Source organism: Urocampus carinirostris, chromosome 2 (genome assembly GCF_059441175.1).
Source record: "Urocampus carinirostris isolate Australia breed hairy pipefish chromosome 2, RoL_Ucar_1.0, whole genome shotgun sequence".
Taxonomy (NCBI): Eukaryota; Metazoa; Chordata; class Actinopteri; order Syngnathiformes; family Syngnathidae; genus Urocampus; species Urocampus carinirostris.
The window spans coordinates 44,333,300-44,349,162 of NC_142350.1; the positions used below are offsets into that span (position 1 = coordinate 44,333,300).

At 43.1% G+C, this 15,863-nt stretch overlaps 1 protein-coding gene across 2 annotated transcripts; it reads right to left on the reverse strand.

Moving 5' to 3' along the window:
* Nucleotides 1-2,589: 2,589 nt before the first annotated feature.
* Nucleotides 2,590-14,791, reverse strand: selenbp1 (selenium binding protein 1). 2 transcript variants are annotated; one of them, XM_088326663.1, is made up of 12 exons: nt 14,761-14,791; nt 12,420-12,473; nt 12,249-12,361; nt 8,221-8,406; nt 7,370-7,490; nt 7,119-7,301; nt 6,817-6,998; nt 6,511-6,589; nt 6,313-6,434; nt 6,155-6,247; nt 5,553-5,671; nt 2,590-2,887 (listed from the first exon to the last, which is right to left on the reverse strand). In XM_088326663.1, the coding sequence occupies exons 1-12, from the start codon at nt 14,768-14,770 to the stop codon at nt 2,725-2,727; spliced, it is 1,425 nt and encodes a 474-aa protein (XP_088182789.1). In that variant the 5' UTR covers nt 14,771-14,791; the 3' UTR covers nt 2,590-2,724. The 2 variants fall into 2 exon arrangements, with proteins under 2 accessions (XP_088182789.1, XP_088182791.1); XM_088326665.1 differs by having other exon boundaries at nt 12,249-12,298; nt 14,761-14,789.
* Between the last annotated feature and the right edge of the window lie 1,072 nt (nt 14,792-15,863).

Sequence of the window (15,863 nt, forward strand, 5' to 3'; positions counted from 1 at the left end):
AAAGCAACATGCTGAAACAAAAAATGTAAACATGTTTCTGTTCCTAAACAAACAACTGTAAATCGGTTTTCACGATTACAACGTAGCCAGTGAGGGATAATTGATGCTGTATTGGATTTCAAAATATTGTGCATTGGAAGTTATTTTAGTTCTCTAGTTGACTTTGTAATACAAAAGCTAAAAAAGCTTGCTAAAGGTTTGTCTAAAATTATGGGGAGAAAATGTGTTTAGATTGGACACTGAGTACTCTGTTTTCTTCATTGTACTTTGTAGCACTCATTTTCAGTTGTGCTACACAATGCAGTGACATCCAGGGGTCAAACATGGGCGCAATCAGCCCCTCTTTGGGGGTGCTCAAGCACCAGCAAAAATAATGGCATTTTTAAAACGATTTGAAATGGTTTAGTCCATTTGATTCTTAGCACCGCCAAGTTTACTGGTTTATCTCTTCTCTTTTTCCCCCTTGCTAACACTGCGTTCTTGTGTCAACAATGCGCTTTCTTCTTTCGTTTGATAAAATTTTCTTTGTCATGTAAATGAAACGTATTTTGTTTCAATCAAACCACGTGTATTATTTATTTGTATTTTGATATTATTTTCCTTCTGTACTTATCAATAATTATCCATAGCAATGAACTGCAAAATCTGTCATTTAAAGCCCCAGAAAAATACTTTTAGTGTATTGCTTCCTATATAATAAATGCTAGGCACAATGTGAGGCTATTTCGAATGATTCCATGTGGGGAACCGTGAGCACTACTTGCTGGCCGAGTTGGTAACCATTGAATTAGATTTTGAACCGAATGAATATAATTTATAGAAACTCGACAGCTTTGTAGCACTTGTTTTCGGTTTTACTGCACAATACAGCGACATCTAGTGGTCAAATATTACAGTGTCCTTTTAAATGGTAAATGGTCTGCATATTATATAGCGCTTTTCAAGTCAATGAAGACCTCCCAAAGCGCTTTACAATGTGCTTCATATTTACCCATTCACACACAATCACACACCAATAGCGGCCATGCAGCCATGCAAGGCGCCGACCTGCTTATTGGGGTCATTAGGGTTTCAGTGTCTTGCCCATTAAGGCTTTAATAAAAAAAATCTGCACACTTGAATAAAGGAAACACCAATGTACATTGGTGTTTTGTATGTTAGAATATAACAATATGCCAACATGAAAGATATTGTGTAAAACTACCGTCAAGAGTGAAAAACTTGCTTTTGTTGATGGTTGCCATGGTAACTGACTTCCTCTTGTCCGTTTATGCTTGTCTTTATATTTTGGGGAACAGCTTCTAAAGGCAGATGTCCTTTTGCAGTGGTTAGTGCGTGTGCGGCACAGTTCTGAGGTCATAAGATCGAACCTCCTGTGTGGAGTTTGCATGTTCTCCCCGTGCTTGCATTTCGGTTTCCTCCCACATTCCAAAAACATGCATGTCAGGTTAATTGGCCGGTCCGAATTGTCCCTAGGTGTGAATGACGGAGTGAGTTGTCTGTTTAGTTTACAGATGAAACAGATGTGAAATGTCGCTTAGCAATACCGACTATGAGAACACAGAAGAGGAGGAGTACTCCTGGCTTCACATCAAAAGCAGGTTTCCCTTATAGATTTAAAAGCTGCATTCGAGCATTTTACATTCAACTTTGGGAATCATGTTGCAGTAAGTTTCTCGAATTCTAATTTGAACTATACTTTGTTTTTTTTTTTGTATTTATTACTTGCTAGTTCTAATACTGTTTCATATTCTGTGTATGGCGAACTTGGGTGTCCTGAAAGGTGCTTTGCAGTAAAATGTATTAATACCCTCAACCGTTCAGCGTCTTTGATCCAACCTTCCTGTTTTAACAATTACTCTTACATCAAATATGTACTTAAATACGCAGTGCATTTAAATATAAGTTTAGCCTAGTTATATATAGATACACTTTAGTGTGTACATACATACATACAAGCAGAGCCTGTTAAGATAAGTATTGGGGCTTTAAATGTGCTACATGTGCTTACTGTATTTGATTTATACTATTTCTATTTTATTGTTTATTAACGCACTTAAATTTACGTTGATTACTTTAATCTACTTTTAAAACTAAATGTATTTTTTCTCAATTGGATGGACTTTGATAATTTGATGATCTGATTGGCTGTTTAAAAAAAATCGATAAATACAACGTTGCTACAGTTACTCAGTACTTGATTAGTTTTTCACTAAGTACTGTTTAACTTTCACTCAAGTATTTGGACGACTACTTTTACTTCTCCTTGAGTAATATTATTCTTAAGTAACAGTACTTTTACTTGAGTAGAATTTTGAGATACAGGCAGAGGTGGGTAGAGTGAGTGACACAAGAGTAAATACTTGTCCAAGCCAACACGTCTCATCTCATCATTGAGCACATGAGAAAAAACACATTAACAACTGATTTGTTTGTTAACCATGTAACCATGGATTTGTCATTAAACACAATGTTTTTAGCACACATACCTCGGTTGCTTTTATAAGTACACCTTTTAAAGTGTGACGTCCTGAAAGGATCTGTCTTCTCCAAAAGTGTTAAATAATGCACAAAAAGTATGACAAGACGGATGCTTGACTCGTTTATTGCAAAAGTGCATTGGAGGACCCGATCGCAGCTAGCAAGCAATTTACAGTTGGTAGATCCAGCAGCGCCGACAATAGTTAGGTCTGGAATGCTCGAGTAGGGTGCAGACAGGCCTATTCACAGCCAGATGTCAGACGTGCAGTCTCCGCCGGGATACCTTAGCTCATGAGCAAGCGCCGGACCGCCAGGTTCCTTCCCAAAGTCCACCAGAAAGTGCTCGTTGAGAGTTAGCCCCCCGTTGACGGAGTCCACATCAATTTGCATCATTACAGACCCCTCCCTGCAAAGGTTATGTAGCAAGAATCAAGTTAACACTATAATTAATTGCTGAAATACGCAATCAACTAAAAGTACGTAACCTTGCCTTTAGATCTGGTGACAAGGAGGCGCTGTTATCAGCGAGGGCTAACCTGAACCGTGCCATCAGACTAGCAAAGCGAACGTACAGTCAAAAGATTCAGGAACGTTTCCTCAGCACAACCAACACCAGGGATATGTGGAAAGGCATCCAGGCCATCACCAGTTACAAGCCAAACACCACCCCAGTGCAGAACACTAGCATGGACTTTCTGAATGACCTCAACAATTTCTTTGGTAGGTTCGAGGCACAAAACAGCACCCCTGCAGTGAAAGCGGCTCCAAATCAGGACGAAAGAGCACTCCACCTGGACTCATCTGACGTGAGGAAGACCCTGAGAAGGGTCAACACAAGGAAGGCTCCAGGCCCGGACAACATTCCGGGGCGGGTACTTAGGGAGTGCGCCGATCAGCTGGCTTGTGTACTAACAGACATTTTCAACACCTCGCTAGACCAAGCCAAAGTACCATCATGCTTCAAATTTGCCAACATCATCCCAGTGCCAAAGAAAACCCAGATCTTATCACTCAACGATTACCGGCCCGTTGCACTGACTCCTATCATAATGAAGTGCTTCGAGAGACTGGTTAAAGAGCACATCACCTCCAGTCTCCCCTCTTCATTCGACCCCTTTCAGTTTGCCTACAGGACAAACCGCTCCACCAGGGATGCCATCTCCTCTGCGCTTCACCTGAGCCTGACACACCTAGAGGAGAAGAACACCCATGTGCGGATGCTGTTCCTGGACTTCAGTTCAGCATTCAACACCATCATCCCACAACATCTGGTAGACAAAATGGGGCTTCTGGGTTTCAACACCCCCCTGCGGAACTGGCTGCTGGACTTCCTCTGTGACAGACCCCAATCTGTGCGGATAGGTCAGAACAGTTCAGATGTCATCTACCTCAGCACGGGCTCCCCCCAAGGCTGCGTCCTAAGCCCCTTGCTGTTCACCTTGATGACACACGACTGCGTCCCTAGGTCCGCCACAAACCACATCGTGAAGTATGCTGACGACACAACGGTGGTGGGCCTCATCAGGGATGACAACGACCTGGCCTACAGAGAGGAAGTGGAGCAGTTGGTGGGCTGGTGCAAGGACAACAGCCTGGTCCTGAATGTTGACAAGACTAAAGAGATCATTGTCGACTTTAGGAAAAACCAGCCCAACCATGCCCCACTTTGCATCAACAACAAGGCTGTGGAGGTTGTCAGCAGTATCAAGTTCCTAGGGGTGCACATCACAAACAAACTCACCTGGTCCGTGAACACTGCATCTCTGGTTAAGAGGGCACAGCAGCGCCTGTACTTCCTGCGGAGGATGAGGAGAGCCCACCTGCCCCCACCATCCCTCATCACTTTCTACAGGGGCACCATAGAGAGTATCCTGACCAGCTGTATCTCTGTGTGGTGTGGAGGCTGCAGCGCTACCGACTGGGGTAGTGTGAGGAGGGTAACGAGGACAGCGGAGAAAATAATCGGGACTACACTTCCCTCCATTCAGGACATTGGCCAGAAGCGCTGCTTATCCCATGCTAAGAACATTACCGGGGACCCCTCTCACCCCCATCATGGACTATTCACTCTGCTAGCCTCTGGGAAGAGGTACTGCAGTGTGCGGTGCAGGACCACCAGGCTCCGCAATAGTCTAGTCCCCCTGGCCATTAGACTGTTAAATGGTCAATCTAACATATAGTTAACTTAAATCTAAACGGCTGCTAATTTGACTTTTGCACTAGTGGCAGTTTTTTTATAGCTTGCCACTCCTTGCACATTTGATCTCTGCACTATTGTTACTTACAGTGTTATTACTTACAGTGTTATTGTTTACAATATAATGGTACTGTGTACCTGACTTGTTAACCTGACTGCCCATCTTGCACATCTGGTTAGCGTCTCTTCTTGCACTATCGGCACTATGGTAAATAACACAATACAGCTTTATTTATATCTGTACACTGAAGGACACTGAGGGAAACTGTGGGAGTCAGATCCATCGACATTTCGTTCTGTATACACGTGTACTAGAATGACAATAAAGTAGATCTGAATCTGAATCTGAATCTGAATCTGAATGATGTTATTACAAAACGTAAACCTTTTACTGATGGGATGTGTCAGAAGAATAGCTCCAAACTACTGGAGGGCAGGCAACCAGTAAATAAAGACCAAGGCCAAGTATTTTACTTTGTACGAAAAAGTATGTTGAAAAAAAATGTACATAGACAGAAACATATACAACCTGCAGTTATTGAACAAGAAATCACTGTGCACAATTCATTTGTCAAGCAAACCCTAAAATGGCCGTTTTCCCAGTCTGAGTTAATGGGTGATGAGCAACCAAGCGCCAGTGTCTTACTCCTTGGCTCTCTCCTACACAATTAAGGAGACTAAAGCCAGGAGCAGTTTTTATAGTGCACAGGGGACTAGTGATTAAATAATTAAAATCAGGTATTGTTTCATGTGCCAGGGTACATTCAAGGGACTATTGGGAGTGTAGTCAAAAACACTAAAAACCCACTGTTGGGTATTTAACCCTTGTTCATGAATAAACCACAGTCCTGTGTGGGCGGAAAGGAGCACTCACTTGATCATATCAGGATAGAACTGTTTGTCCCAGCCACTGTAGAGCGATGTGGTCACGTACAGCCTTCTACCATCTAGACTCAACTGCAACATTTGAGGTCCACCTTGGATACGTTTCCCCTGGAAAGAGGCAGCGCTAATAAGTTAGACGCATCAAGAAGTGATTTCACAGATGGTTTGCAGCTTGATTGGACCAGTGGTGTCAAGTCCGCCTCAGGCGCAGAGGGGTGCAAGGACAAACAAGATTTTTTTGTTTAGTTGGTCACACTAGCTCCGACAAAAGTAAAAGATACTCAATACTGGCGAGAGAATGAAAGGCACCATTATGAAGGCAAGGCAATGCCACAAAACCATAGCTCCAACCATAACCCAATCTATAACCCTAATCCTAGCTCCAACCCCAGCTCTAGATCTAACCCTGGCATTAACCTGAGCTCTAACCTTAACCCTAATTCCAACCCTAATCCACAAAGCCTTGTGAAATCCAACACAGTTAACTCGACAGGTGGATGGACTGAATTGACAAACAACGGAAAGCTAATTACCAGAAGACAGAAAAGACGTAGAAGACAGGTAGCCAGGCAGACGTTCTGTCCGAAATACCTGAATAACACGTGGGTAAGGTTGCGGCTGCTTTTCTGGATCTTGCACGACTCGGACGGCTCCATCATTGATGATGCAGCCTCCTAAAAACACCTGAAGACAAAGACAGATGGTATGAAAGCGGGTCCTCAAAAACAACTTGCAGACTAACATCCGACCTGTCCAACTAGTCGAGGGTTCCTGGTATCGCTAATGTCGTACTGTCGAATGTCACCGTGCAGCCAGTTACTGAAGTAAAGGTAACGATCATCCAAGGAAACCAGGATGTCGGTGATCAGGCCTACAGACGTAAGGGTACAGGTTTTGGGCAAGGGTCACACGGTCAGGCAGACAAGAAAGCAAAAAGTCACTCAGACCTGGCATTTCAGGAAGCATCCATCCTTCCACTTTCTTATTTGGGACTGTGATCACCTTTTCTGTAGCCCACTTTCCTGTCTGGGGGACAAGACTAAAGATAGAAAAAAATACAGGAACAGTTGTGGAAAAAAGGGAATGTGGAAACCCTTCCCTCGGATTGATGCTGCGACTCAACCAACAGATACCAGCTAACTGACCTGCCGGTTGGCCTAACACAATACACAGGCATTCACTGCTGTTTTTGTGAGCCTGTATTCTCTACCACTGCTGGGTGGAAGAGTCCGAAACTGAAGAAGCTTGCTCACCGACTCCTTGTAGAACCGGAACACGGTCCCCTTGAGTGCACAGCCAACAAAACCCTCTGTAGCGTCCGGATCATGGAGAAAGCGGACTTCAAGAGGAATGCGGCCTTCGTCTCCCAAATGGAGGGTCTGGATCCTCTCGTGCGTGGTCCAGTCCCACACGTGAAGGGAAGTGCCATAATGACCTGGAACGACAAGGGACTGCCATTGGTTCTGAAGACCGAAATTTCAATGCAGACTACCCAAAGCTGTGGAGTCTCAAAGTTAAAGCGTAAAGACACGGTCCTTGTTGTTTTGATTTTCACCTTCAGCAACATGATCGGGCTTAAATCCATATGCTAGGGCTTTGGGGGCGCCCCACTCGGTACTGATCATCACATTGTGCCGAGGCTGGTACCAGAAGTCGTAGCCGAAGGGTGCAGCCTCACCAGGACGCTCCCAGTTGCCAATCACCTCGAAGGTCTCACCGTCCAGCAGCACAAAGCCACCTGAAACGGCAACAGTCCAGGTCAGTCCCGAAACTTGCAATTGTATGGGGTTCCATTACCAGTCTCACCTTTGCCATTCCCGGACGGGTCCCCCATGCAACTGATCATGATCTGACCGTTTCCCAGGCAGTGGGTCGTATGAGGGTTGGCTAGGCCGCACTTCCAGAACAGCTCCACCGGTTCCACGGTCTGGAGAGGGGACATAGGGCACTTGGGTGACTAGCATATCCTTTAAAAGTTACAAGAGCCTGGAGGTCCTGGCAGACCCTTGAAGAGTCCAACTTATAGTTTTCCTGCCTTAGGCGGTAATTAGCTAACATCGTTCAAATAGGATCCAATGCTTGACTTAAGTGAGGCATGAATATGCTTGGAAAAACTTTCTGTTATCTGGTCTTTGTATAATGAGAGCAGGACCATGGAGGCCAATTTCAATACCTGTGAGTCCTTAGCCATTGTAACTGTTTGATCTCAGTGCAGTTATAAGTGGGCTGGTGCTCCCACAGGTTTGGTCTCTAGATGGCTGTGGATTCATCACGTCTGAAATATATGACTGTGATTTTTTAATTTACTGGCTAACAAATTTGATCACATCCAGTGATAAGGGGGGGTTTGGGGTTTTTAAGGGTTATTGTTCTTTCTTCGTTATTCATTATCCATTATCCGTTATCGGTCAGTTCATAATACGCTACAAAGCCTAGGAGCCGGGACACTTACTCTCAGCCAAAAGGCCAAGCTAAGGTCCTAGCCCTAAAGCCTTGCTGCGATCATTGCGACTGCACCGTTCCCGGAGGTACTGCAATACCGGGGCGATGCGTGGAGTGGACAGAGACAAGGACTGAACATTTTTTCTATTGGTCCCCTGGTCTTAGGAAAAAAAACAATTCCCTCAGTAGCAGCATGGATTAGACCCTTGACTGACCTTGTAGAGTCGGGGTTTCCTGGGGTCAGTCCCCACATCCACTACATAGATGCGTGAGGAGATGAGTGCAGGCAGGATGAGTCTATCTCGTTTCTTGGAGGTGTCATTGAAGCAGCTACTGCACGCATTCCAGCCGCTGTGGTGGAGCTCGTCTTTAAGGTTGGGCATGACCAGCCGGTGGACCACCTGCAAATGCAAGCTAATACGTAGCAGGTGGCTCGAAAAGCAGCAAGACATCAACATTGAAGCCTAGACCTTCAAAGAATTCCAAACTTTATTTCCAACCCAACCCCCAATTCTAGCTTGAAACCTTCAACTTTCAAAAATTCCAACCCTAACGTGTTGTGTTTAAAGAGCCATATTGGGGAAAAAAAGACAACTATATTTGGAGCTGAAAAAAATAAAAGCTTTGTATACACATTAAACTAAGGCAACACATACTGTATATATATAATATATATATATATACACAGTTGTGGTCAAAGGTTTACATAGACTTATGAAGAACATAAGTCACAATGTGATGATCAGTACCAAGTGGGGGGCCCCCAAAGCCCTTGCATATGGATTTAAACCCGATCATATTGCTTATGTGAAGAACATAATGTATGTCTCTTGAGTTTCTAGTTAGTTCTACGACTGATTTTTCTCTGATAGAGTGAGAAAAATCATAGTTCTATGACTTTATTATGGGTTAACAGAAAAAGTGGTCAAATCTGCTGGGTCAAAAATATACATACAGCAGCGCTAATATTTGGTAACATGTCCCTTGGCCTTTTTCACTTCAAATAGGCACTTTTGGTAGCAATCTACAAGCTTTGGGCAAGCTTCTTGTTGAATCTTTGACCACTTCTCTTGACAAAATTGGTGCAGTTAAGTTAAAATTGATGGCTCTCTGACATAGACTTGTTTCTTTAGCATTGTCCACAAGTTCTCAATACGGTTTAAGTCAGGACTTTGGGAAGCCCATCCCAAAACCTTGATTCTAGCTTGTTTTAGCCATCCCATTACCCTTTTTGATGTGTGTTTGGGGTAGTTACCCTGTTGGAACACCCAACTGCGCACAAGACCCAATCTTCAGGCTGATTACTTTAGGTTATCTTGAAGAATTTAAAGGTGATCCTCCTTCATTATTCCATTTACTCTCCGTAAAGCACCTGATCCATTGGCAGCAAAACAGCCCCACAGCATAATACTACCACCACCGTGCTTGACGGCATGGTGTACTTGGGGTTAAAGGCCTCACCTTTTCTCCTCCAAACATATTGCTGGGCATTGTGGCCAAATAGCTAGATATTCGTTTAGTCTGACCAAATAACTTTCCTTCAGTTCTTATCTTTGTCTATGTGATAGGCAGCAAACTTCAGTTGAGCCTTAAGGTAACGCCTTTAGACCAAGGGCTTCCTTTTTGCACAGCCTTTCAGTCCATAAAGATGCAAAACACGCTTGACTGCAGACACTGACAACTGTGGTCCAGCAGATTCTAATTCTTAGTTGATCTGTTTTTTGGCGATTCCTCAGTTGAATCTTCTCCCTCCTGACCAATTTTCTCTCTTCAGCAGGTGATAGCTTGCGTTTTCTTCCGGATCGTGGCAGTGACAAAACCGTGCCATGCACTTTATACTTACTAACAATTCTTTGCACTGTTGCTGTTGGGACCTGCAGCTGCTTCGAAATGGGGCCAAGTGAATTTCCTGTGGGCGTTTGAATCCAATGAGCCCTATTTAAATGGCCTCAGAGAAGTCACCAGTCATAGTCACTCATAAGAAGCTAAGAGGCCATGCTATGAAACTCATTTCACTGACACAACTTTCCAAGTCACCATAATTGCTAATTCGTATTGCTGTATATATTTTTGACCCAGCAGATTTAATCACTTTTTCTGTTAACCCATAATAGTCATAAAATAACCAAACCTCATGATTGTTTTTTTTTTTGTGACAAAAAAACTGTTTCAATCACTCTATCAAAGAAAAATCAGAGTTGTAGAAAAAACTGGAAACTGGAGCCATGACTTTATGTTCTTCACAAGTGTATGCAAACCTTTGACCACAACTGTATATATAAAGTGAAGAAAATAAGTATTTGAACATCCTGCTATTATGCAATTTCTCTCTTAGAAATCATGGAGGGGTCTTAAATTTTCATCGTAGGTGCCAGTTCATTGTGAGAGAAACTAAAAAGAAAAATCCAGAAATCACAATGCATGATTTTTTAACCATTTATTTGTGTGATATAGCTGCAAATAAGTATTCTAACATCTGAGAAAATTAATGTTAACATTTGGTACGGTAGCCTTTGTTTGTTATTACAGAGGTCAAGCGTTTCCTGTAGTCTTTCGCCAGGTTTGCACACACTGCAGGAGGGATCCTGACCCACTCCTCCACACAGAACTTCTCTGGATCAATCATGTTTCTGGGCTGTCACTGAGAAACACGGAGTTTGAGCTGCCTCCAAAGATTTTCGATTGGGTTCGGGTCTGGAGACTGGCTGGGCCATGCCAGAACCTTGACATGCTTCTTACGGAGCCAATCCTCAGTTTTCCTGGCTGTGTGCTTTGGGTCGTTGTCGTGTTGGAAGACCCAGCCCTGACCCATCTTCAATGCTCTGACTGAGGGAAGGAGGTGGTTCCCAAAATATCACAATACACAGCCCCAGTCACCCTCTTTAATGCAGTGCACTTGTCCTGTCCCGTGTGCAGAAAAACACCCCCAAAGCAGGGAAGGTTTTCTTCTGATTGTACTCTTCATTCTTCTTCCTCCAAACACGCTTAGTTGAATTATGACCAAAAAGTTCTATTTTGGTCTCATCTGACCACAAAACTTTCTCCCAGGACTCCTCTGGATCATCTAAATGGTCATATGCCAACTTAAGACGGGCCTTGACATGTGCTAGTCGAAGCAGGGGAACCTTTCGTGCTATGCATTATTTCAAATTATGACGTTTTAGTGTATTACCTACAGTAACCTTGGAAACAGGGGTCCCAGCTCTTTTCAAATCATTGACCAAGTCCTGCCGTGTAGTTCCGGGCTGATTTCTAACCTTTCTTAGAATCACTGAGACCCCACAAGGTGATATCTTGCATGGGGCTCCACTCCGATTGAGATTGACCGTCATATTTAGCTTCTCCCATTTACTAATGATTGCTCCAACAGTGGACCTTTTTTCAACAAGCTGCTTGGCAATTGCTCCGTAGCCTTTTCCAGCCTTGTAGAGTTATACAATTTCCCATTTTCTAATGATTGCTCCAACAGTGGACCTTTTTTCACCAAGCTGCTTGGCAATTGCTCCGTAGCCCTTTCCAGCCTTGTAAAGGTGTACAATTTTGTCTCTGGTGTCTTTGGACAGCTCTTAGGTCTTTAGCATGTTACAATTTAAGTCTTATTGATTGTATGGGGTTGACAGGTGTCTTTATGCAGCTAATGACACCAAACAGGTGCATCTGATTCAGGATGATACATGGAGTGAAGGTGGACTTCTAATGGGTGGAGTAACAGGTCTTTCAGAGTCAGAATTCTTCATCATATACATGTGTTCAAATACTTATTTGCAGCTGCATCACACAAATAAATTGTTAAAAACTACTGTTTTTAACTACTGTATAGTGCTGATCAGAATAACAGCAGTGCAATGTAACTATCCAGAACAGCTCAGGCACAAATATCACTAACCTTGAACCCAATTCTAACACTTGCTCTAACCCTATCCCAAGCTTCAATGTTAACCAATTCAACCCCTAACCTTGCTCCAAGCATAACCCTGATTCCTAAACCCTAACTAGGATGTCTCATTTGATCTACAGTTAGGCATATTTATTGTGGTTATTAAGGAAACCCAACTCTGAAACTCTAAACCATACTCAGAAACCCTTACATTCCATTTTAAATATCTGAACCTACTTTGAAACCATACACAGAAACGCTTAACTCAATTTTGAATACCTGAAATTACTTTGAAACCCTACTCTGAAACTTAATTTTGATCGGAGCAGTCCACCTAAAAGCAGCTGTGAGCAAAGACCACCGCACCTGACAATAGGATGGAGATTCCGGGTCCACGTCCACAGTGGCCAAGTAGTCTGCTTGAGGGACAGGAGTGTTGCGGTAGATACACGGCAGATACACAATCTTCTCGCGCTCGCCTTTGAAACACGTGTTACACGCATGTTGGTGGATACACACATGCACACCGAAACTCACCCTTCATAGCATGGAGGGGGCTCCGGTATCCTGGACCACATCCTGAGCAGGTGGCTGGGAACAAGTAGGACAACTGTCATGCAACGGGCAAAAGCAAAAAGGGACCAGCGTAATTTATTAACCCGGCCTCTCTCTGAAGATGATCAAGAAAGACCGTAATAAAAACGCAAGAATATCCAAGGATGTTTGTTAAGCTTTTTACAATCCGATCCAAGACGTCGCAGGTCGAAAAATAAGATGAAACCCAAGACTAAGCTTAGCCTCTCAGGTTTAATCAGAGGGACTCCATAGATCTGAGTCTAGAATCCTTTCCAGCATTGAGGTGAACTCGGCTTTCATCCAGGTTGGTCGCTTCTTTTGATGTCTCCTTAGCAGGCTGAATCCAGAATGACCAGATGTGGTTGCGCAAGTGCCAGCTAAACATTAGCAGGGTGCTGTTACGTCAACCTCGGTCCAGCGGGTCAGGGCCAACCGGGGTTGGACTTTGAGCACTGATGCTAGCCTGCCATGCAATGCCTGCAAAAAAGCTCAGCTCTGGGTTCACCTCTCCTGAACCCGGTTGGGTGTTAGAACTTTGCAACGCTGCAGTTTTTTGGGGGGGCTGAGCAAGTTGTTTATTGTCAAGATGCAGAACCAAGTCACCTTGCAGTTTTGGGAGGGAGGGCTGATCACGTTTTGGTTCTTTTCGAAAGGTGAAACCCCGCAATCCTGCATATTTTGTGGGGCTGAGAAAGTTTTGGTTCTGATTAAGAAGCGCAACCGTGCAACCCTGCAGTTTTTTTTGTCTGTTTCCGATATATTTCAAGTTGATAAAACAAAGCAACCTGATTATTATTATTGTCTAAATTACTGGATTGAAAATTAATGGACTAATCAAAGGTGTTAAATTTCATCGCAGTTTAGGTTGACTTTATACACGTGTTTTCTGTGGCACATTCACCCCAGCATCAAAAGCTTCTTTGTTAATGTTTTTTGCCTTTTACAACTTTTTCCTTCTCTCTCGGACTCAAACTCCCACCTGACACTTTTTACCCCCGAAAAAAGACAGTATAAACCAGTCTTATATTTGTTTTTCCATTTGTATTCCATTTGACAAAATTGATTTTCTCGTTTTTGAGTCACTTTTGCCTCCCTTTTCAATGAGTTGTTTAAATTAAGAAGATTAGCGACATCGTCGACTTGAGGGAACCTGAAAGAACCTGCGGAGATCAGCTCGGGATCAGTCATGTCGATCGTGGGTAATCAATAACTAAGTCACCTCCGAAATTAATTTCAATATTTTTTCACGTTTTGACCTCATTTTGGCCTACATTTGAATGTGTTGTAACGATACATTTCAATTGAGGAATTTAATCGACCCGTGTGAACCAAAAGGAACCTGCGGATTTCACCACAGGAATCGGTAGCATCTATCAAGGGAAAACAATAACCTTTTTCTAACCACGCCCACTCGAGTCTGTTCTTTTTACAAATCTATTTTTTTTTTGCCACTTTGGCCTCACTTTAAAAGTTGCCATATGATTAAAATTGATTGACAAAATGATCGGAATGAACCTGCTGAGGCCAGTGCAGGAATCGTTGATCGTGGTAAAAACAACATACTTGCCTCCAACTTTTGACATCTATTTCTTTGTTTTTAGGTCACTTTGGCACCCCTTTTAGATTGGTTGTATGGATAAATTTGATGAAATAATTGAACCTGCGTGAACAGAATGAACCTGTGGATGAGACTGCAAGAATCCGTTACGTAATTGTAGGAAATAACCTTTTTCTTAACACGGCCTCTCGGCTACGGCTTTTTTCAAACTATTTTCTTGTTTTTCTGTCCCTTTGGCCTCCCTTATTAATATGCAGCATAAATAAACTTTTGGAAATATTCGACTGATGTGAACCCGTGGAAGACGGCTTGGGAATCATGTGGATCATGGGAAACCCACATTCTATCACCTGCGTTCACAGGAAAGAACCAGCAGAGTTCAACTTGGGACATGGTCTCAATCGCGGGAAAAACATCAACAACAACTTTCTCTTGACCGCGCCCACTCACCACCAACCTTACAACCTCACCAACCGTGAGCCATCAAGTGGAGCAAACTGTTGCTAGCTGTGTATTTGCCAAAGGTCACCTGCAAAAAGTTAGCTGAGAAAGCATCCGAGCGCCATCCAAGCCTTCTTTTTTAATCAAGACCTTATGTAAGCCCCTACGAGCACACACACACAACCACCAAAGCAGATGCTGCTCGCGTGCACGTCACATGGCACAAATTCAGGACAAAGGATGCACTCAGCCTGAACTAGCAAAGTTTGAGCGGCAATAGCGCTCCGATTTTTAGAAACTCACCCATGTCCATGTTCAGTTCTGTGCAATCACGCGCAAACTGAGCAGCAAAGAATCCCACCCACACTTTATGTAGGCCAGCACCACCAATGGGATGCCGGATGGGCGGAGCATTGAAAAAGTCTACAAACTGACAGCAATTTTGCTTGGGGAGTAATTCAATCAAAGAAGTAATCGAGCCACTAGGGCAGGCATTGGCAATTTGTGGCTCGCGAGCCATAGATTGCTCTTTTCATGAGTACATCTGGCTGTAAGATAAAATATGACTCGTGCAAATGTATTCTCTGTTGTTTGAATTTTAGTATATGCAAAGCAATGATAAGGTTCTTTCTGGAATACATATACGGCAGTCTGAACGACAGTTGACAGTCACGGTGTTACACCAACAGATCATGATTTGGCTTTACAACTCTATGGAACCCTGTATATGGAAGCTCATTAACCAATCTACACTGAACATCAAAATTAGAGAAGAATCTACAAACAATTGAATAACTCGGAAAAAATGACATTTTATGTTTAAGGCAATGTTGTTGTATGCATACCATGATACTGTAATACTTTTTCACAGAATAGATAAGATATCTTAACAAAAAACCGCACTGATCCAAACTATAGAACTCTTTTAGGTGCTTATGATGCCAATCTAGCACACTGCGCTAATTTCCTTGTTTTTTTTGTATTATTTAACAGGTGGTCTAACTTCTAGTTTTACTGACTTTTCAAGATGGTGCGCCGTTCTAAAGTGACGGAAAGCCTCCAGCAGCATGTTGTCCAGATGAAAACGGAAGGGATGACCCGATCAGCCATAGGAATGAAATGATCATCATTTATATAGCGCTTTTCAAGTCAAGACTTTCCAAAGCGCTTAGACAAGTTGATAGTTCCAAATCTGTGATTTCAAGAATATTGGGTCTTTACAAAGCTAAAAATTCATTCAAGTCGCCCAAGGGTGGTTGTCCAGGGAATACAAATAAAAGGAAAAGACCAGTCACTGGGGAACATTGCAATAGGTAATTGTTTACACACTGCAGCTGGAACTGCTTGCCAGTTCAGTGCTGAACATGGTTAGGATCTGTTTTGCCATACCGTTTGTACTGAAGGCC